At 48.9% G+C, this 23,727-nt stretch overlaps 1 protein-coding gene across 4 annotated transcripts in view; it reads right to left on the bottom strand.

The window, feature by feature from the left end:
- CCM2 (CCM2 scaffold protein) overlaps positions 1 to 23,727 on the bottom strand; it is a 277,985-nt gene that overhangs the window by 220,602 nt on the left and 33,656 nt on the right. The window contains exon 1 of one of the 4 annotated variants that reach the window (XM_030196769.1): positions 4,671 to 4,761. The exons of the other annotated variants lie outside the window; for them this stretch is intronic. Within the exon in view, the coding sequence (XP_030052629.1) occupies positions 4,671 to 4,682 (12 nt within the window). The 5' untranslated portion in view covers positions 4,683 to 4,761. Of the gene's footprint in view, positions 1 to 4,670; positions 4,762 to 23,727 lie in introns of those variants that run through there. 4 annotated transcript variants of the gene reach the window in all.

The following is a 23,727-nucleotide window of genomic DNA, read 5'->3' as shown; positions in this document are numbered from 1 at the left end:
TGCATTTCTTCACATTGAATTTTAATTGCCAAACCTTAGACCATTCTTCTAGCGTTTTCAGATCCTTTTTCATGTTTTCCACTCCCTCCGGGGTGTCTACTGCGTTACAAATCTTAGTATCGTCCGCAAACAGGCAAACTTTACCTTCTAACCCTTCGGCAATGTCACTCACAAATATATTGAACAAAATCGGCCCCAGCACCGATCCCTGAGGCACTCCACTACTCAACTTTCCCTCCTCTGAGCGAACTCCATTCACCACCACCCTCTGGCGCCTGTCCGTCAACCAGTTCCTAATCCAGTTCACCACTTTGGGTCCTATCTTCAGCCCATCCAGTTTATTTAAGAGCCTCCTGTGGGGAACCGTGTCAAAAGCCTTGCTGAAATCTAAGTAAATTACGTCTACAGCACGTCCACAGTTCAATTCTCCGGTCACCCAATCAAAGAATTCAATGAGATTCGTTTGGCACGATTTCCCTTTGGTAAAACCATGTTGTCTCGGATCTTGCAACTCATTTTCTTCCAGGAAATTCACTATCCTTTCCTTCAGCATGGCTTCCATTACTTTTCCAATAATCGAAGTGAGGCTTACCGGCCTGTAGTTTCCAGCTTCTTCCCTATCACCACTTTTGTGAAGAGGGACCACCTCCGCCGTTCTCCAATCCCTCGGAACTTCTCCCATTTCTAAGGATTTATTAAACAAATCTTTAAGAGGACCCGCCAGAACCTCTCTGAGCTCCCTCATTATCCTGGGGTGGATCCCATCCAGTCCCATGGCTTTGTCCACCTTTAGTTTTTCTAGTTGTTGATACACACTCTCTTCCGTGAAAGGTGCTATATCCACTCCATTCTCAAATGAACTTTTGCCAGTCCATCGCGGTCCTTCTCCCGGATTTTCCTCAGTAAAAACAGAACAAAAGTATCTATTTAGCAAATTTGCCTTTTCTTCATCATTATCTACATAGCTGTTTGCAGTATCTTTTAGTCTCACAATTCCCTTTTTAGTCTTTCTCCTTTCACTAATATACCTGAAGAAATTTTTGTCACCCCTCCTTACCTTTCTAGCCATTTGTTCTTCCGCTTTCGCCAGACGTACCTCTCTCTTGGCTTCTTTCAGTTTCCTCCGGTATTCCTCCCAGTGTTCCTCGTCTTGAGTTTTTCTGTATTTCTGGACCGCCATCTCTTTAGCCTTTATTTTCTCAGCCACTTGCTTGGAGAACCATAGCTGTTTCCTTTTTCTCTTGCTTTTATTTACTTTCCTTACATAAAGGTTTGTGGCCCTATTTATAGCTTCTTTCAGTCTGGACCACTGTCCTTCCAGTTCTCGTACGTCCTCCCAGCCCATCAGCTCCTTCCTTAGGTATTCCCCCATTTTACTAAAGTCAACATGCTTGAAATCCAGGACTTTGAGTTTTGAGTGGCCACCCTCCTCTTCAGCCGTCATATCAAACCAAACCGTTTGATGGTCACTGCCGCCCAGGTGGGCACCCACTCGGACATTTGACATGCTATCCACATTTGTGAGCACCAGATCCAATGTCGCTCCTTCCCTTGTGGGTTCCATGACCATTTGTCTGAGCAGAGCACTTTGGAAAGCATCCACAATCTCTCTACTTCTTTCCGATTCCGCAGACGGAACCTTCCAATCTACATCCGGCAGATTGAAATCTCCCAGCAATAGCACCGCTCTCTTCTTTCCCAACTTTTGAATATCTGCGATCAGGTCTTTATCTAATTCTTCCAATTGTGTTGGAGGTCTGTAGACAACACCCACGTGGACAGAGGTTCTATCATCTCTTTTTAAGGTGATCAATATCGCTTCTTCCTTACCCCAGGTCCCTGTCATTTCGGTTGCTGTGATCTCATTTCTCACATATAGAGCTACTCCTCCACCTTTACGACCCTCTCTATCCTTCCTAAATAGATTATAGCCTGCTATGTTTGCATCCCATTCATGGGAACCATTGAGCCATGTCTCTGTGATTGCAACAACGTCTAAGTCTGCCTCCAACATCAGGGCTTGAAGGTCATGAACATTGTTGCCAAGACTGCGAGCATTTGTGGTCATCACTTTCCATTTACATTTCCTGGTATGTGTTTCAACATTTGATATTTTGGTGTGTTTTTTGTCTTTGGGTCCCTCCATATCTTTTTGTTCCACCTTAATTTCTTTTGCTTTTGCTGTTTCTTCTGGCTCAGTTCTATTTTTAGGAACCTCACAGTGCTTTTAATGGAGCAAAAGAATTCTGTAGGGGTAACACTTGTGAGGGTGTATGCCTCTGTGTCACATGACGAAGTCTGCCTCAGCCTACTGTGAACCATCTATTCTTAGGTGGTTTTATCCTTTGAGACAGTGGTGTGAATTTGGTTTGATTTTGTGCAGTGTGATTTTGTGCAGTCTTAGAAGTTGCTTTAAGTGCATCTAATTCCTGCTTTAATTTACTGAGCTCTTGTTTTAAACTAGCAAGCTGATTACAGATAGGACAAGCCTTAAGATTCCAGATGATTGGCCTTGAAACTAAAGCTCCACAATTATTACAGAGAATAAAAGTCATCCTGATTTGTTGGAATGGGTATGAATAGGTATTTTATGATGGGGCTTGACAGTGTGCAAGATTAACTTTACTCCTCAGCAATTTGAGACAGTTGTAATTTGGGTGGAGTTAAGTTGTGATAAGTAGTGTAGTTAGAATAGGGATTTAGGAAGTGTCAGTCTTGGGGTGGGTGGGTATAAACCTAAACTTGTGGAATGTGTTTGCTGTAAAACCTCTCTTAGGCCTTTATTAAGCCTCTTTTCTACAAAGCTGATTGGGACAAGGGGAAGACAAGGATAGTAGGTAGAGATGTGCAAAAAAAACCACAGTTCTAGGGTAGGAAAAGCCACAAATATAGCCAGCACAAGTCTTATCTGAGTTTCTCCCAGCCAGAGACCAGAAACACAGCTCTCCACAGAACACACACTTGTGCTTTTAAAATGGCTGCAGAAAAAAAAAACAGGTAAACTGAGATGGGGTGGGGGAGGGAAGGAGCTCTGAAACACTTGGCAAAAGAAAGATTTCTAATACTTGCTGGCAGTTTGAAATGAGAAATCTAGTTTTCAGATTCACAGATATCAATAAACCAGTTTGAAACACAAACAGTTTGAAACACAGTCAGATTATACAGTCAGATCAAACAGGTTTTTTTTTTAATCTTTTTTTAAATCATGGATTTTTTTTCTCAGTATAACACACTTCTGCATAGATTGCATCTCAAAGAATCTACAAAATGTCTTGGAGTGGAGGGAGATGTGTGGCCATACCACTTAAAGAAATCAAGAGCCTGACCCGTTAGCTTTCAGGATCCTTCCAGAATGTCCCTTGATGAAAGGGCATCCTAGCTGATCTCTAGCATAAGATTATAGTCTCATTATTTATTTATTTATTGTATTTGTACCCCACATTTTCCCACCTCTTTGCAGGCTCAATGTGGCTTAGAGAGTATGGAAATGAGAATGTTGTTACATGATTTAAAAAAAAAAAAAGTCAATCATAAGCTGAGGTGAAAGAGGAATTCAGATGGAAAGGTGTTAGGTAAGGTCATGTGAGAGGTGTTTTAGCTGTACTTGGGTAGTTTAAGGAATGATTCGTTTCATTGAGGGTGACTTTTGTAGGCTCTGTTGAAGAGATGTGTTTTCAAAGCTTTGCGAAAGCTTGTTAGATTGGTTATGGTTTTCAGGGCCATGGGTAGTGTGTTCCAAGACTGTGTGCTTTTGTACGCAAAGGTAGTAGCATAATCCTGTTTGTATTTCATTCCTTTGCAGCTGGGGAAGTTCAGGTTGAGGAATTTGTGGGCCGATCTTTTGGCATTCCTGGGCGGTAAGTCCACTAGGTTTAGCATATAGAGTGGGGCATCTGCATGAATGATTTTGTGTACAGTCGTGCAGATCTTGAACTCAATTCGTTCCTTGAGCGGGAGCCAGTGCAGTTTCTCTCTGAGGGGTTTCGCACTTTCGTATTTAGGTATTCCAAAAATGAGTCTGGCTGCGGTGTTCTGGGCTGTCTGGAGTTTTTTGATGGTCTGTTCTTTGCAGCCTGCGTACAGAGCGTTAGAGTAGTCCAAGTGGCTTATTACCAATGACTGTACTAGGCAAAGTGTACAATGACTGTATTAGGCAAAGTGTGTCACTTTTGCCAAAAGTCTAATTCACCATCTTATCCAGTGGCTAGAAAATAATTTTGTTTTGAATGATACATTTATAAATGCTACCTTTTTACCAAAAAGGGACTAGTGATAAGTACAAGGGATCCAGTTACTGCAGGCAAAAATCACCACAGTGCCTTCAGTTACATCTTCTAAAACTGCCTTTTCAGACCCATTATTCCTTACCTTTGACATCCTAGACAGATTTTTTTCAGTTGTCTACATCAGACTAGCTATCAAGAAGGATGTAATTGTGGTTCTGTCTTGTATCTGACACAGTGCCCTTCCTTACAACCTTTATCACATAAAATATGAGTAAACATCTGCAGAGAAAGTTTTACAGATTACCAGTAAACAAGCCAGCCCATGCAGGTATGTGTTTCTCTTTACAGGCAGCAGGCAGGCTGCGAAAGACACGATGTGGAACAAAATATGGTAACTGTAGGCAACTGCCCTAAATTTAGAAATTAATACAACCAAACACCTACCTCATCCTCCATGGTTACCCTAGCACATTCTGCTCCACTTGTGCTGGCTAAAGAGTTCCCATTTCACCCAACAATAATTTTAAGGCACTTTATGGTCTATTGTTTGTTGTGGATGTTTTGGAGATGTGTCACACAGTTTGGTTTTCATCTCCAAGCACTGTGTGAACAGGATGTGGCGTAACCACAATTTCCTTCTGCAAGATACTAATGTGCTACGTCACAATGAAGAAAAAAACATTTTGATAAGAAACAAAATGCTATAAACTGAATATGAAAATAATAATGTGGGGAAACATAGCTAAGAAAATGAGAAACTGGCTGGTATTCAAAAGAATTTAACGTTCCTGGTTGGTTAAATACCCTCAAGCCGGATATTCGCCGATATTCAGCGGGAGATAATCACCTATCTCCAGCTGAATATCTTGGTCAATGGCTACGTCTATCTTTGGCCACTAACTTAGCTGGCCAGTTGATGAATATCGGCTTAACCAGCAATGTTTGCGGTGCCCAAAAAGCCAGAAATTCAATGCTAGTGGCCGGATACAGCCCCGGTATTGAATTTCCAGGTTCGCCGGCAATGCGGGGGTTAACTGGTCTATTTCCTGCGATCTCAATATCGGCCTCAGAGACAAGTGACTGGGATAAAAAAACGTTTTCACCAAAAGGGGCACCAGTGACGGTACAACTTTAAAGCAACAGGCATGCTCAAGCATTCAACTTTTTTTTTTCATTACCTACTCAGCTGAATTTAGGGTTAAACTCACAACCTGATCATAAAAGCACTATTTGGTGTCCAGCCAATTCCACTGCTTGGCTTTCCAATACACTCCATTTTTCTGGACTTTGTTATCACGCTGGACCACCAGCAAATCAAGTTTTGTGCTATGAAGCAGGGGACATGCTTCCAAAACTTTACAAAAGAAGTCATGAAACATTTGATTAGCATGGTACCTCATAAAAGAAAAACCTAACTGGATTAAAGCACTCACTGATCATTTCTAAGATCGTTCCAAAACTACACATATGAACTGGTTTCATGTTTAAATCTTTTACTGAACAAAAATGTACATTCTATTAAGATACAAAATGGATACCGTATACAGAACCATACTATTTTATCTTTTCTCTCAGTACGGTCAACACCAAGTAACTTAAAATAATACATTTGTTATATTCTCATTTCTGCCTCCTCACCCTCTCCTGTATCCCATTAGAACTCTGAGGAGTCTGGCTTCTTATAACCCCTCAATGCTCTTTCCTTCCCCCATTACTAAGCCCTCACTAAATCAGAGGTCCTCAGGGGGTACACAGCAGTGGAGGCAAAACAATTTGGAGCAGTCTCAGGGTCACAGTCTTCACAGGCGTGCTGTCAGCTTTGCTAGTTCCCTGCCCCAGAAGAGTAAGTTGATATCAGAGGGGGCAAGGGACCAGCAGAGCTGACACACATGGAGTGCTTCAGGTTGTTTTGCTGCTGTTGCTGCCGATCTGAAGCAGCTGCGGACAGGGGAAACAAAGATGAGAGGGTAGACACGGTGTGGAAGGGGGAGAGAGTTAGTGAAAGACTGGGGAATAAGACAGCTGGGGTGAGAGACATGGAAAGCTGTAGGCAAGCACAGTAAAAAGAGAGAAATTAAACTGGATAGTAAGGCAAAATTAGTCCTTACCTGATAATTTTCTTTCCATTAGTCCCAACAGATCAATCCAGAGACTTGTGGGTTATGTCCCTCTACCAGCACGTGGAGACAGAGAACGCCAGAGGTTTGCTATATGTGGTCATGTGCAATCACTTACACCTCAGTATGAACGATACCAAAGCAGTGGAAAGGAACATCTGAATACCAAACTCACTCTCCTGCTTCTTCAGAAGAACAATTTAGAACTGCAACCTTCTGTGCAGGAGAATCTTCAAACCCACCTAAACAGTAAAACAATTAAACAATGCTAACTAAGGAATCCTCACAGAACTCACAATGAACTGAAAAATGAACTGCAGCAATATCCATATCTGGGCGGGCCTCTGGATTGATCTGTTGGGACTAATGGAAAGAAAATGATCAGGTAAGGACTAATTTTACCTTCCATAGCATCCCACAGATCAATCCAGAGACTTGTGGGATGTACCAAGGCAGTTCTCAAGTAGGGCGAGAAATCCCCAACCGTGCTGTGATAACCGACGCTCCAAAAAACCACGTCCTGGCATGCTGCCACATCTCCCCGATAATGCTTAGCGAAGGTATGAACCGATGCCCATGTGGCCGCTTTGCAAATGTATTCCAAAGACACCGAACGGACCTCCGCCAGCAAGGAAGCCTGCACTGTTGTCGAAAGAGCCCGAACTTGTAAGGGAGGATCCTTCCCTAAGGACAAGTACGCTGAAGCTATCGCCTCCCGAAGCCAGCGGGCTATCGTAGCCTTGGATGCCATAATACCTTTCTTGTGTCCTGCAAAAAGGACAGACGATCTGAATGCCGGAACTCATTGGTGACTTCCAGATATCGCATCAAGACACGTTTGATATCCAAACAACGCAGGGCCCTAAAATCCTCCGGATAATCCTCTCTGTGAAATGATGGTAACGATAGAGACTGGCTTAGATGGAACTGTGAAACTACCTTCGGCAAAAAGGACGGAACTGTACAAATGGAAACCCCTGCTTCCGTGAATTGCAGAAAAGGGTCTCTGTATGAGAGAGCCTGTAACTTCGAAATCCTCCTGGCTAAAGCAATCGCAACCAAGACAGTTTTCAGAGTAAGATCCTTTAATGACATTTTTGTCAAAGGCTCAAAGGGTGGCCTTTGCAAGGCTCTGAGGACGAGATTCAGACTGCAACTCAGAAGCACCGTAGGCTGAGGCGGCTGCAGGTGGTTCACACCCTTCAGGAAACGAACCACATCCGGATGGGCCGCCAGAAAAGCGCCTTGAAGGCGACCCCTAAAACACGCTAACACAGCCACCTGGACCTTCAAAGTACTCAAAGATAGAGACTTTTGCAGCCCCTGCTGAAGAAAGGCAAGAATCACGAAGGCTGTCACCGCCGAAACCCCCATCTGAGCACACCATGCTTCAAAGGTGCGCCACACTCTCACATAGGCTGTTGAAATAGATCGCTTTCGTGCCTGAAGCATGGTAGTAATAACTAGTTCTGGATAACCTTTCCTCCTCAACCTCTTCCATTCAAGGGCTATGTAGTAAGACCAAAGGGGGAGAGATCTTCCATAACCGCTGGGCCCTGAATCAGAAGACGTTCCCTCACGCTGAAATGTAAAGGACTGTCGAACAACAACCGGTTCAGATCCGCATACCATGCCATTGCGGCAAATCCTGGGCAACCAGGATTACGCGACTGGGGTGCCTAGCTATTCGACTTACCAGCCTCCCCACCATGGGCCAGGGAGGAAAGACAAACAGCAGGCCCAACGGCCATTGCTGAAGAAGGGCATCAATACCGCTCGAGCCCGTCTCCCTGCTCCTGCTAAAGAAACTGGGCACGTTGGAATTGCACCGGGTCGCCATCAAGTCTAGCACTGGGCGCCCCCACCTTGACTATCTGTTGAAAGGCTAGGGCAGACAGCTCCCACTCCCCCGGATCCAACTCAGGAAGTCTGCTTGGACACTCTGCAACCTGCTATGTGAGCTGCTGAGAGAAAGAACACATGATCTTCTGCCCACCGGCAGATCCGAGCTGCCTCCGAGCCACGGGAGCACTCCTGGTGCCCCCTTGCCTGTTCACATAAGCCACCGCGGAAGCGTTGTTGGAGAGCACTTGCACTGGGCGATTGTGGATCAAGGACAGAAACTCCTTCAGGGCCAAGTGAACAGCCCTGCGCTCCAGCCTGTTAATGGACCATTACGACTCCTCTGGCGACTACTTCCCCTGAGCCGTGTGCCCCAAGCAGTGCGCTCCCCAACCGGTTAAGGACGCATCCGTAGTTATCACCAGCCACTCAGGAGCAGCCAACGGCGCGCCCCTGAGTAGCTTCTCCGGACTCAACCACCAACTCATCTCGGACTGAACTCGTGACGATCAAGGGATCCGGACTGAGTAGTCCTCTGAAAGGGGAGACCACCGACTGAGTAGATGCCAACTGAAGCGGTTGCATGTGTCCTCTGGACCACAGAACCACATCCAGGGTAGCCGCCATAGATCCCAAGACCTGCACGTAATCCCAGGCTCTGGGAGTCGGGCTCCTCATTAGACCTCGCAACTGCGACTGGATCCGTAGACTGTGAGCCACTGGGAGGGACACTGTCCCCACTTGGGTATTGAACAATACTCCCTGATACTCCAGAGATTGAGTACGCTGCAGGTGACGCTTGGGAAAATTGATGACCCAACCAAAAGATTGCAAAAGATGGATCACCCTGTCCGTTGTCCAAACGCTTTCCTGGAAAGACGGAGCTTGAATAAGCCAATCGTCTAGGTGGGGATGCACCTGGATTCCCTCTTTCCGAAGGAAAGCCGCCACAACAACCAACACCTTGGAAAAAGTCCACAGAGCAGTCGCTAGGCCAAATGGCATAGCCTTGAATTGAAAGTGGCGACCGAGGACTGCGAAACGGAGGAAACGCTAATGAGGAGGCCAAATGGGAATATGAAAGTAAGCTTCCTTGAAATCGAAAGCGGTCAAAACCTCTCCTGCCTGAAACGCTGCAACAAAAGACCGTAGGGTTTCCACGCAAAAATGACATACTCGGAGTGCCTTGTTTACTCTTTTGAGATCCAAGACAGGCCGGAAAGCTCCTCTCGTTTTGGGAACCACGAAGTAAATGGAATAATGGCCCTGTCTGAGCTCTGCCGGCGGAACCAACCAAACCGCCCCCAGATGGAAGTAGATTGTCCAAAGTTTGCAGGATTGCTTCCACCTTGATGGGCGATTTGCACGGGTGCTTGAGAAAGAAATCTGACAGAGGATTAGCAAATTCCAGCTTGTAACTGTTTCGGATGACCTCCAAGACCCAATCGTCAGAAGTTACCCTGGCCCACTCCCCCAGGAAAAGGGACAAACGGCCCCCTATAACCGGTAGGGGATGGACCAGGGCCCCATCATTGTAAAGCTCTTGCCGCTGGCTGAGCGCGAGATCCCGAAGCGGGAGGACGTCGGTCCCCACAAAAAGACTGCGGCTTCGGAGAGAAACGAGACTTTTGGAATGCCCCAACCTGGCCCGGCCTATAACGTCTAGTGTCTCGAAAACGAGACCACAGAACATTAGACCTCGAGGATCTAGGCCTATCCTCCGGAAGCCAAGGACTCAAATACAAACCCACCTATACAACCAGCTTTTCCTACCTAAGCACACAACTATGGAACGCACTGTCAAAAGCAGTAAAAACTACGCTCGACCACCTAAATTTTCGGAAAGCACTAAAGATCTGTTCAGAAGAACATACCCCACTGACCCAACATAAAAATACCAGTCACTAAAGGACAACCGCCGATGTCCCTAGTATCGTCTCCAATCCAGCAAACACTTGACCGCTACATGTGGAGTTCACCATTAGATACCGGCATGGCGAGTCCCATGCTGACTGCCGATGGAGGAGCGTCGTCATTCCTGGGACCGGATACTACCTTATCGCTGCCGGAGTTGAATCCTCCTCCATGTCCAGCGAAGTCCAGGGTGGAGTTAACAAGTCAGGCTGAACCAGAAGATGTTAACAACACGAACCTGATCGGTAGTTCTCCCTCTGGATTCACAGAGAAAATCAACTTGGAGCAAGAAACTCCCATGGAGGTGACCATGGCCGTTATTTGGAAAGCTGTCCAGGATTTAACTGCTGAAGTTGCTAAATCAACTCGAGAACTGTCGTTAATTGTGAGTACACTGGATATAATTTCTGAATCTCTTGATAAGGCTAAAACTGATTCAGCAAACCAAATTCTCCAGACACAAGAAGATGTTAATAATGTAAAACTCACAGTGGATGTTTTAGTGAAAGATGGGAAAATTAGGTTCTTACCGTGGTAATTTTCTTTCCTTTAGTCATAGCAGATGAATCCATTACGAGTGGGTTGTGTCCATCAACCAGCAGGGGGAGATAGAGAGCACTGAAAAACCAAAGTGCCTCAAGGCCAGCTAGCTCCATCTGCCTCTTCGGTATTTGAAGCTTCCAAAGCAGTGTTACACCGCAAAGCATAATAACATGAACTTTCCTCACAGCGGATGAACGCCCCAAAACTGGAGCTATAATTCAAAGGAGGGAATGAACTCATCCTCCTGGAGGGAATGAACTCAACCTCCTGTAATTGAACAGAAATCCTGAAGACTGTTTTCCAACTTCTCCAAATGAGGGAACATATCTACAGGAAAAACTGAACATAAAAGTAATATAAATCACATCATGAACCACTGAGGGAGGGATCATGGATTCATCTGCTATGACTAAAGGAAAGATAATTACCAAGGTAAGAACCTAATTTTCCCTTCCTTGTCATCAAGCAGATGAATCCATTACGAGTGGGATGTATCAAAGCAATCCCTAGATAGGGTGGGAACAAACCACATCACGCGCCAGCACTTGTGCTCTAAAATGCGCGTCTCTCCTGGCAGCCACATCCAGCCTGTAATGTCGGGCAAACGAGAGCTTAGAAGCCCAAGTAGCTGTACTACATATCTCTTGAAGAGAGAGTGCTTCAGTTTCAGCCCAAGAAGAGGAAATCGCTCTTGTGGAATGTGCCTTAAAGGCTTCAGGCGGAGGCCGGCCAGATAGCAGATATGCTGAAAATATAGCTTCTTTGAGCCAACAGGCTATAGTGGCCTTAGACGCTGGAGACCCTCTGCGCGGACCTGACAAAAGAACAAAAAGATGGTCAGAGGTCCTGAAGGCATTTGACATGCGCAGATATTGCAATAGAGCCTTTTGCACATCCAGAAGGTGCAACTGCCCATAGGCATCTGGAAACTCCTCTTTAGAAAAGGAGGGCAGGAAAATAGGCTGGTTTAGGTGAAACGCTGAAACCACCTTAGGCATGAAGGAAGGCACCGTACGTACTGTTACTCCGGACTCTGAGAATTGCAGAAATGGGTCTCGACAGGACAGTGCCTAGAGCTCAGATACCTGTCTCGCCAATGTCACGGCCACCAAAAAGACTGTCTTTAAGGTCACATCCTTCTCCGAAGCTCGCCTAAGCGGCTCGAAGGGCGAACACTGAAGGGCCTTTAAAACTAACCCCAGGTTCCAGGCCGGACACGGAGCCCGCACGGGAGGACGGAGCCGAAGCACCCCTCTACAAAACCGTGTCACATCCGAGCAAGCAGCCGGAGAGAGGCCAGCGACCTTCCCTCGAAAACATGCTAAGGCTGCCACTTAAACATACAGGGAATTATAGGCCAAGCCTTTTTGTAAACCACCCTGCAAAAAGTCAAGTATCGGCGAGACAGAAGCCCACATGGGTGTAATCGCTGTAGAAGCACACCAAGCCTCAAACTGGCGCCAAATCCTGGCATAAGCCACGGAAGTGGAACGCTTGCGGGCCTGTAGGAGAGTGGAAATGACTTTACTGGAATATCCCTTGTCTCTCAATTGCACCCTCTCAATAGCCATGTCGTAAGACCAAAGCGGCAGGCGTCCTCCATAATCACTGGGCCCCGTGACAACAGGTTCGGTACCAGAGGTAACGGCAGGGGATCCTCTACCAGCATCTGCTGGAGGTCCGCATACCACGGCCTACTGGGCCAATCCGGGGCAATGAGAACCACCTCTCCCTGGTGGAGACGAATCAGCAGGAGTACTCGCCCTATCAAGGGCCACGGAGGGAACACATACAGGAGGCCCTGAGGCCAGGGTTGAGCCAAGGCATCCAACCCCGCCAAGCGAGGATCTCTCCGTCTGCTGTACAAGCATGGGACTTTGGCATTTGTGCTTGACACCATAAGATCCATTACGGGCTTTCCCCATTTCGCACAGATCTGCAGGAATACTTCGTCTGCAAGTTCCCACTCCGCTGGGTCGATCTGATTCCTGCTCAGATAATCGGCTTGCATGTTGCTCTGACCTGCAATATGAGCTGCTGACAAAAACTGCAGATGTATCTCGGCCCAGTGGCAAATTAGAGCGGCCTGCGCTGCTAGTGCTATGCACTGAGTGCCTCCTTGACGATTTATGTAGGCCACTGCTGTCGTGTTGTCTGACAGAACTCTGACAGCCAATCCTTCCAGGGTCAATTGAAAGGCCAGAAGCGCCTGGAAAATCGCTTTCAACTCCAAGCAATTGATGGACCACTCCAACTCCTCAGGTGTCCAAAGACCCTGGGCATGCCTTCCCCGGCAATGTGCACCCCAGCCCTTCAGGCTGGCATCTGTTACCACCAGGCACCAATCGGGGAGCGCTAGCGGCATTCCTTGCCGTAGCATGCTGTCTGACAGCCACCACTCCATACTGAGCCGGGCCGCAGGGAGCCACGCGAGTCTGCATTGATAATCCTGAGATACTGGAGACCATCGTTGAAGCAGGGAACACTGCAGAGGTCTCAGGTGCGCTCTCGCCCATGGCACCACTTCCAAAGTGGCCGTCATCGACCCCAACAGCTGGACAACGTCCCAAGCATCCTCAGGAGCAGACGGACCTGGGTCTGAAGCTTGCTCCGCCTTTGCTCGGGTAGGAAGACCATCCCCGAGGCTGTGTCGAACCGGACCCCCAAATATTCTAGAGATTGAGAGGGGGTCAGGTGACTTTTGGCTATATTGATGACCCAGCCCAACGATTGCAGTACTGAGACCACTCTGGCTGTAACCTGATGACTCTCTTCTGCAGAGTCTGCTCTGATGAGCCAGTCGTCTAGGTATGGGTGAACCCAGATACCCTCTTGCCTGAGAAAAGCAGCTACTACCACCATTACCTTGCTACTTCCACCATTACCTTGGAAAAGGTTCGGGGAGCTGTGGCAAGGCCAAAAGGCAAGGCCCGAAACTGGAAATGTTTTCCCATCACCGCAAAACGCCGAAACCTCTGGTGCGGGGGCCAAATTGGTATGTGCAAGTAAGCTTCTTTCAGGTCCAGAGACGTGAGAAACTCTTCTGGCTGTACCGCCGCTATGACGGAGCGCAGGGTTTCCATGTGAAAATGCCGCACGTTCAGAGACTTGTTGACTGGTTTTAAGTCTAGGATAGGCCGAAAAGACCCTCCTTTTCGCGGGACCACAAAGTAAATGGAGTAACGGCCAGAGCCGAGCTCGGCGGGAGGCACTGGGCACACCGCCCCTAGGTGAATCAAGCTTTGCAAGGTCTCCTCTTCCACCGCCCATTTGGCGGCAGAACCGCATCGGGACTCCACAAACACGTCTCTTATCGGGGCATTGAATTCTATTCTGTAGCCTTCTCTGATCAGGTCCAAGACCCACTGATCTGAGGTAATCTTGGCCCACTCCTCGAGAAAGAGGGAAAGTCGTCCTCCTATCACAGGAATTGAGGAGGGGGCCGGCGCACCATCATTGAGAGGGTCGCCCTTGAACTCCAGGTCTTGAGCCTGCTGCTGCAGAACGTTTGTCCGAGTGAAAGGAGTTCCTCTGCTGCAAACGGACACACGAAGTGAACCCAGCAGAACGCCCCGGGGGTACCTTCTAGCTTCACGGAAGCGAGGTCTGTAAGAGGAGGGAATCGCCTGACCCTTGGAAGAAGGCCTATCCTTGGGTAAGCGCTGGGGTTTGGCATCCTCCAGGCCTTTCACAATTTTCTCAAACCCTCACCAAACAGAAGGGCTTGAAAGGGCAACTTCACCAACCTTTGCTTAGAGGCCATGTCAGCTGCCCAATGCTGTAGCCACAGAAGATGGCGAGCCGCCACCTACGGCCATCTGTTTAGCCAAAGCTCTGACCAGATCATAAAGGGCGTCAGCCAAAAATGACAAGGCCGACTCCATCCGTGGTGCCACCTCCGTAAGGGGCTCCACTCCATCTCCGGGCTGCTCCACTGCCTGTTGTAACCAAGCGAGGCAGGCTCGGGCAAGGTAGCAGCTGCATGCAGACGCCCATAAGGATAGGCCTGAAATTTCAAAGGACCATTTCATAGCTGCCTCCAGGCAACGGTCCTGCATGTCCTTCAGGGCAACTCCTCCTTCCACTGGGAGGGTAGTTTTCTTTGTCACAGCCGTGACTAGGGCATCCACTTTAGGCACTGCTAGGCGCGCCAAATGCTCCTCACTTAGAGGGTATAATTGCCCCACAGCCCTGGCGACTTTCAAAGGCCCATCGGGGTCAGCCCATTGAGCCATAATAAGCTCTTGGATGGAGTCATGCAAAGGAAAGGCTCGAGTAGGCTTCTTAGTACTTGCCATCCTCGGATTACCGGAGGAGGTCTCAGTACTCCCAGGGTCTTCTATAGAGAGGACCTGTAAGGCATCAGTAATAAGCGCTGGCAGCTCATTGCGGTGGAAAATCCTCACCGCGGAAGGATCACCTGGATCCGGTGGCAATCCTGCACCTTCTTCTGGCTCTCCAGACCACGAAGGCCTGCCAGACCCCTCAGAGTCCTCACATCCCGACCACGGGGGGGGGGAGTGAGCCACTCTCTGAAGGGGAATCCACCCTTCTGCGCTTGTCTTGCGGCCATCTGTCAGGGGAAAGCGCACCCGACGGTAATCCAAGGCCAGACTCCACTGGAGGGGATACAGAAAGCAGGGCCGCAGAGGACCCCTGCGGAACAGCTCTTTTTAACATGTATGCATTATGCAGCAATAAAACAAATTCAGGGGAAAATGGCTCACCCTGGCCTCCCGGTTCCAGTCCGGGGGAAACAGCTCTTTTATTAGACTCTACACGAGGCGCTCCTCCAGGCTCAAACCCCTCCGCCTCAGCGGGGGTCGCGCCATGCTGTTCCAAAATGGCGCCCGCTGCCAGCTCCACGGAGTGGGAAGGAATATCACCCGCCCTGCTCGGGCTGGCTCTACCGTCTGAAAAGCATGCCTTACAGAGCCCCGCTGCAGATTTGCGCTTGCCACAAACGGAACAGCGCTTTACTTTCTCAGCAGCCATCGCCGAAAGTGTCGGAAATTCAAAATGGCGGATTCACGCCAAAATCGTCCCGAATGTGGGCCCTCCCTGGAGGAGCTACAAAATGCTCTTACCTCACCAGACCGAGTCTCCGAGCTCTGGTCACGCTGCACAATCAGAAGAAAACCTCTTTTCTGGGATCGCAGCGCCAAAGCGCGACGCAACTTTTTTTTTTTTTTTTTTTTTTAAACGCTGTGAGGAAAGTTTGAGGCAACAGCGAAAGAGGCAAATTTCCAACTCCGTCGGATCAGTAGCGTGGAAAAGGCGAACCTATGTGCCTGCATCCACAGCGTGGGCAAAGACAGGGACAGGGCTTGCCTATTTGTCTACTTCCACATCGGGGACTGGGTAAGGCAGGGAAAGGGCTAACCTATTTGCCTTTAAAGTGGGCACCATCAGCCACAACACCCCTGCTACAACTGGCAAAAGCACAGGAGTCACCCCAGGCAGATTTTCTGAAGGAGCTTGAACAAGCTGCAACCACCCTGCTGGGGAGATAGAGAATACTGAAGAGGCAGATGGAGCTAGCTGGCAATGAGGCACTATGGTTTTTCAGTGCTCTCTATCTCCCCCTGCTGGTTGAGGGACACAACCCAATCGTAATGGATTCATCTGCTTGATGACAAGGAAAAACTATTAATACATCGTAAAATAGAACAAATAGAGAACTATAACCGGCGCTTAACACTTAGATTACTGAATTTCCCCAAATCACTAGGCTTGACACCATATGATTTCTTCAAGATATACCTACAAGATATATTGAAAGTATCCTCAACAAATATGCCTCCCTGTAACAAAATATATTATTTGCCTACTAGTGCCTAGAAACGAGAAGCGATCTCTGACTCAGTTAATCTAGTGAGTTTACCTCAATTACAAAGAACTGAACCCGGAATACAAAATCTATCTGCTCTTTTAGAGGAATCAATGACAGAAATATCTAATAGAGGAACACTGATAGTATCTTTTGTGTTCGAACAGGATTTAAATATGGTTATGAAATTATACTTTAAAAATTCTTCAGCCTTATTTTGCGGTCAAAAAATATGGATATACCCAGATGTCACTAAAACAACACAAGAAAGAAGGAAACAGTTTTTGGTCCTCTGAGAGGAACAAGAACATTAGGAGCAACTTTTACCTTAGCATACCTTTGTAAATGTTTGGTTCGTCTTCTGGGGATTAAATACGTATTCTTTGAACCAAATCAACTACGGGTTTTCCTGGACATGAAAAGACTAGCCAACCAACCGACTGGAACACCTGAATCAACTATAAATTAAGAATGGGACTAGGACTAAGCCAATTCAGACTTTCTCTACTTATTCTATTTAGTAAGCTCCTTAAGTTTACCTTAACCCCCCTCCCCAGAATGCCTATTGGGGTCTAAGGAAGAGTTTAAATATTATAAATTGTCCCCCCCCCCCCCCATGTAATTAATATCTCTGTATTACCTAGCAAACTTTTATTGTTTGAAAAATTTAAATTCAATAAAATATTTTTTAAAAAATACCGGTCACTTGCGACATAACATAACCAAAGACTGCAACGGACATTACCTGACTCTTCTTCCCCCTTTCCCTCTCTAAGTTCCCCCCACCTGTTTCCTACCATACATATACCTCATTATACCACAATATCAGTTTGTATTCTTTCATACTATGTATTTGTTCAAACCACGATCAGATAACACCGTTAACGCTTATATGTAAGCCACATTGAGCCTGCAAAAGGTGGGAAAATGTGGGATACAAATGTAGCAAATAATAATAATAATAATAATAATAAGTGGCTGACCCTTGGAGTCTCCCAGCTCCTTCACAATCATAGCTAACTCCTCTCTGAATAACTTGCCCCGAAAGAGCAATTTTGCGAAGCGGGATTTCTACGCCACATCTGCCGCAGCCATATCCAACGGCGAGCCGTAGCTGCAAGGGAAATCCCTTTGGCAGAAGCCCTCAGAAGATCACAAAGCAAATCCGCCAAATAAGCAAGGCTGGACTCCAGAGCTGGTAAAAAAAAAAAAAAAAAACTAAGCAGTTCTGTCTAGGACACATTCTGGACCCATGACAAACAAGCCCAAGCCGCATAGGATTCACACACTGACGCTTGTAAACAAAGAACCGCCACTTCAAGCGATAACTTGAGAGAAGTATCCAGCTTTCTATCCTGAGGATCATTAAGGGCTGTGCCTCCTTCTACTGGCAGAGTTGTCTTCTTGGTGATCGCCGTAATCAATGAATCCACTGCCGGGAGCCTAAGGGCCTCCAAATCAGACACCGGCAGCAGGTAAAGCCTCCCCATAGCGCGCGCTACCTTATGGCCACCATCAGGAGTGTCCCATTGAGCTGAAATAAGAACTTTCATGGCCTCATGAATATGAAAAGACCTGAAAGGACACTTGGTGCCCGACATTATGGAAGGAGGGGGGGGGGGGGGGGGGGGGGCACCGACGCATTCGAAGAAATATTCAGAATTTCCAATGCCCTGACATCAAATTAGGCAACTCCTCCCTGCGGAACAAACGCGCCACAGTAGGGTCATCCCCATCCTCGTGCTGATCCACATCCTCCAAAAAATCCACGGACCCTGAGGGGGAACCCCCAGGGCAATGAAATTCCTCCCCATCGGAACAATCCTCCAGATCCAAATCAATTCTAGGGTGCTTAGACAAAAAAAGACTGAGAAGCAGGCAAAGAAGAAGGGGGGTCAGCCTGAGAGGGCAAAGAAGAGCCTAAAGCACCCCCAGTACGCTTTAAAAGGAAAGCCTTGTGCATCAGCAGCACAAATTCCGGTGAGAAAGGCTCTGCTACGGAGTCACTCACCACCTCTGAAGCACCTAACAGCTGATCACAGCCTGAAGAGGGAGCTGCAGAAACATTTTCTAGTGCCAAGCTGTCTGTGCGCGGGAACCCAGAAAGCATGGCGCATGAGCCAACGCAGACGGGAAAATTAGGTTCTTCCTTTGGTAATTTTCTTTCCTTTAGTCACAGCAGATGACTCCATTACGAATGGGTTGTGTCCACCTACCAGCAGGGGGAGATAGAGAACACTGAAAACCATAGTGCCTCTAGGACGGCTAGCTCCATCTGCCTCTCAGTATTTTGAAGCTTCCAAAACAACCACAAAGTAGCATAACCTGAACTTTCCTCACAGCGAACGAATGCCCCAGAACAGGAGCAATAACACAAAGGAGGGACGAACTCAACCTCCTGTAGAAGAACAGAAATCCTGAAGACTTGTTTTCCAACTTCTCCCAATGAGGGAACATGTCTGCAGGAAAAACTGAACACAAAACAGAGTCAATCAGGGAGGGATCATGGATTCATCTGCTGTGACTAAAGGAAAGAAAATTACCAAGGTAAGAACCTAATTTTCCCTTCCTTGTCATCAGCAGCAGATGAATCCATTACAAATGGGATGTATCAAAGCAATCCCTAGATAGGGCGGGAACAAGCCACACCACGCACCAGCACTTGTGCTCCGAAAAGCGCGTTCCTCCTGGCAGCAACATCCAGCCTGTAATGTTGGGCAAACGAGAGCTCAGAAGCCCAAGTTGCTGCACTACATATCTCTTGAAGAGAGAGTGCTCCGGTTTCAGCCCAAGAGGAGGAAATCGCTCTTGTGGAATGAGCCTTAAAGGCGTCAGGCGGAGGCCGGCCAGACAGCAGATATGCAGAAAAAATGGCTTCTTTGAGCCAACGGGCTATAGTGGCTTTAGACACTGAACACCCTCTGCGAGGACCTGACAACAATACAAAAAAAGTGATCAGAGGTCCTGAAAGCATTTGCCGTCTGTAGATATTGCAGCAGAGCCCAGCGCACATCCAGGAGGTGCAACTGCCCAAAGGATTCTGGAAACTCCTCCCTAGTAAAAGGAGGGCAAATAGATAGGCTGGTTTAGGTGAAACGCTGAAACCACCTTAGGCATGAAGGAAGGCACAGTACGTACAGTTACTCCGGACTCTGAGAATTGCAGAAAAGGGTCTCGACAGGACAGCGCCTGGAGCTCAGATACCCGTTTCGCCGATGCAATGGCCACCAAAAAGACCGTCTTTAGAATCACATCCTTCTCCGAAGCTCGCTTCAGCAGCTCGAAGGGCGAACACTGAAGAGCCTTTAATACTAGCCCCAGGTTCCAGGCCAGGCAAGGGGCCCAACACGGGAGGCCGGATCCCAAGCACCCCTCTCAGAAACCGTGCAATGTCCGGATCTGAAGCCAGGGAGAGGCCAGCGACCTTCCCCCAAAAGCATGACAATGCTGCCACTGGAACACGCGGGGAATTATAGGCCAAGCCTTTTTGTAAACCATCCTGCAAAAAGTATTGGCGAGACAGAAGTCCGCATGGGTGTAATCGCTTTAGAAGCGCACCAAGCCTCAAACTGGCGCCAGATCTGAGCATAGGCAACGGAAGTGGAACGCTTGTGGGCCTGCAGGAGAGTGGAGATGACCTTGTAAGAATAGCCCGTCTCTCAATTGCGCCCCCTCAATAGCCATGCCGTAAGACCAAAGCGGCATAGATCCTCCATGGTCACCGGGCCCCGTGACAACAGGTTCGGTACCAGAGGTAACGGCAGGGGATCCTCTACCAGCATCCGCCGGAGGTCCGCATACCACGGCCTCCTGGGCCAATCCGGGGCAATGAGAACCACCTCTCCCTGGTGGAGCCGAATCAGCAGGAGTACTCGCCCTATCAAGGGCCACGGAGGGAACACATACAGGAGGCCTTGAGACCAGGGTTGAGCCAAGGCATCCAACCCCGCCGAGCGAGGATCTCTCCGTCTGCTGAAAAAGGACGGGACTTTGGCATTTGTGCTTGATGCCATAAGATCCATTACAGGCTTTCCCCATTTCGCACAGATCTGAAGGAACACTTCGTCTGCCAGTTCCCACTCCGCTGGGTCGATTTGATGCCTGCTTAGAAAATCGGCTTGCACGTTGCTCTGACCTGCTATGTGAGCTGCTGACAGAAGCTGCAGATGTAGCTCGGCCCAGTGGCAAATTAGAGCGGCCTCCACGGCCAGTGCTCTGCACTGAGTGCCGCCTTGTCGATTTATGTAGGCCACTGCTGTCGTGTTGTCCGACAGAACTCTGACAGCCAGTCCCTGCAGGGTTTTGTAAAAGGCCAGAAACGCCTGAAATATTGCTCTCAGTTCTAAGCGATTGATGGACCGCCCCGTTTCCTCGGGTGTCCATAGACCCTGGGCATATCTTCCCTGGCAATGTGCTCCCCAGCCCTTCAGGCTGGCATCCGTTACCACCAGGCACCAATCGGGAAGTGCTAGCGGCATTCCTCGTCGCAGCATGCTGTCTAAGAGCCACCACTCCATATTGAGTCGGGCCGCAGGGAGCCATGTGAGTCTGCGTTGATAATCCTGGGACATCGGAGACCATCACTGAAGCAAGGCAATCTGCAGAGGTCACAAATGCGCTGTCGCCCATGGCACCACTTCTAAGGTGGCCGTCATCGACCCCAACAGCTGGACAATGTCCCAAGCTTGCGGGCGAGGCATCCTCAGGAGCAGACGGACCCGATTCTGAAGCTTGCACTGCCTGTGGTCGGGTAGATAAACAAACCCCGAGGCCGTGTCGAACCGGACCCCCAAATATTCTAGAGATTTAGACGGGGTCAGGTGACGTTTGGCTATATTGACGACCCAGCCCAGAGATTGCAGTACTGAGACCACTCTGGCTGTGACCTGATGAATCTCTTTTGCCGAGTCCACTCTGATGAGCCAGTCGTCTAGGTACGGGTGAACCCGGATACCCTCTCGCCTGAGAAAGGCAGCTACTACCACCATTACCTTTGAAAAGGTTCGGGGAGCTGTGGCGAGGCCAAAAGGCAAGGCCCAAAACTGGAAATGTCTTCCCAACACTGCAAATCGGAGGAACCGTTGGTGTGGGGGCCAAATAGGTATGTGCAAGTAAGCTTCTTTTAGGTCCAGAGACGTGAGGAACTCTCCTGGCTGTATCGCCGCAATGACGGAGCGGAGGGTTTTCTATGTGAAAATGCCGCACTCTCAAAGACTTGTTGACTTCCTTCAAGTCGAGAATGGGCCGAAAAGACCTGCCTTTTCGCGGCACCACAAAGTAAATGGAGTATCGACCACAGCTGTGTTCGGCGGGAAGCACAGGATCACCGCCCCAAGGTGCAACAAGACTTGTAGGGTTTCCTATACCGCCACCTGTTTGATGGCAGTACCGCATCGGGACTCCAAAAACACGTCTCTCACCGGGGCATTGAATTCCAATTGGTAACCTTCTCTGATCAGGTCCAGGACCCACTGATCCGAGGTAATCTTGGTCCACTCCTCTAGAAAGAGGGAAAGGCGTGGACCGGCGCACCATCATTGAGAGGGTCGCCCTTGAACTCCAGGCCTAGCACCGGCCGCTGCGGATCGCTTGTCCGAGTAAAAGGAGTTCCTCTGCTGAAAATTGGCACGTTGAGTAAACACAGCAGGGCGCCCTGGGCGATACCTTCTAGCTTCACGGAAGCAAGGTCTAGAGGAGGAGAGAACCACCTGACCCTTGGAAGAAGGCCGCGGCCTATCCTCAGGTAACCACTGGGGTTTAGCATTCCCCAGGTCTTTAACAATCCTATCCAAATAACAGAAGTCCCCGAAAGGGCAACTTCACCAGCCTTTGCTTAGAGGCCATGTCAGCCACCCAATGCCGTAGCCATAGAAGGCGGCGGGCGGACACCACCACAGACATCTGTTTAGCCGAAGCTCTGACCAGATCATAGAGGGCGTCAGCTAAAAATGACAAGGCCCACTCCATGCGCGGTGCAACCTCAGAGAGGGACTCCGCACCATCCACGGGCTGTTCCACTGCCTGTTGTAACCAAGAAAGGCAGGCTCGAGCAGCATAAGAACTGCAAACAGACGCCCTTAAGGCTAGGCCCGAAATCTCAAAGGACGATTTTAGCGCTGATTCCAGGCGCCGGTCCTGCATGTCCTTCAGGGCGACCCCTCCCTCTACTGGGAGGGTGGGTTTTTTTGTCACAGCCGTGACTAAGGCATCCACTTTAGGCATCCCAAAACGGGCCAAGTGCTCCTCACTCAGAGGGTAAAGATGCCCATTCGCCCTGGCCACTTTCAAGGGCCCCTCTGGGTCAGCCCATTGAGCAGAAATAAGCTCTTGGATGGAGTCATGCAAAGGAAAGGCTCGAGCAGGCTTCTTAGTACTTGCCATCCTCGGATTACCAGAGGAGGCCTCGCCTTGAACAGGATCATCAATAGAGAGGGCCTGTAAGGCATCAGAGATAAGCGCTGGCAGCTCATCGCGGTGGAAAATCCGAACCGCAGTGGGATCATGCAGATCCAGTGGCAAACCAGCACCTTCCTCTAGCTCCTCAGACCACGAAGGCCTGCCAGATCCCTCAGAGTCCCCACAGCCCGACCACGGGGGGGAAAGGGAGGCGCGCCACTCTCTGACGGGGAATTTATCCATCTATGTTTAGCGTGCATCCAACGCTCTGGGGCGTCCACTTCTGACATCTGCCCCAGGCCATCATCAGTCGGAGGGAGACCAGCTAGCAACGCAGTGTCAGACACCTGCGGCAGAGCTCTTTTCAGCATGAAGGCTTTATGTAAAATAAGCACAAACTCAGGGGAGAAAAACTCAGCCTGACCTCCCGTCTCCGAATTAGGAGCTACGGGGAACGGAGCTCCTCTGGTAGCCTCGGCCCGAGGCGCCCCTCTGCTCACAGACTCCTCCGCAACCGCGGGGGTCGAGCCATGCGGCACTTCCAAGATGGCGCCCGCTGAGAGATCCATTGAGCGGGAAGACTCATCGCTCGCCATGCTTGTACTAGCTCTACCGTCTATACAACACGTTTTACAGAGGCCCGCTGCTGATCTGCGCTTGCCACAACAGGAACAGCGCTTAACTCCCTCAGCAGCCATCGCCGAGAAACGGCGGAATAAAATACAAAATGGCGGCTTCGCACCAAAATCACCCTGATCGGAACGCCATCCGCGGGCACTCCCCAGAGGAGCTGAGTACCACTCTTACCTCAAAGGACCGAATCCACTGAGCTCCAGTCACGCTGCACGTCAATAAAAGC

Source organism: Microcaecilia unicolor, chromosome 1, assembly GCF_901765095.1.
Source record: "Microcaecilia unicolor chromosome 1, aMicUni1.1, whole genome shotgun sequence".
Taxonomy (NCBI): Eukaryota; Metazoa; Chordata; class Amphibia; order Gymnophiona; family Siphonopidae; genus Microcaecilia; species Microcaecilia unicolor.
The sequence above is the reverse complement of the archived record's forward strand: the minus strand, read 5'-3'. Positions and strand labels throughout refer to the sequence as shown.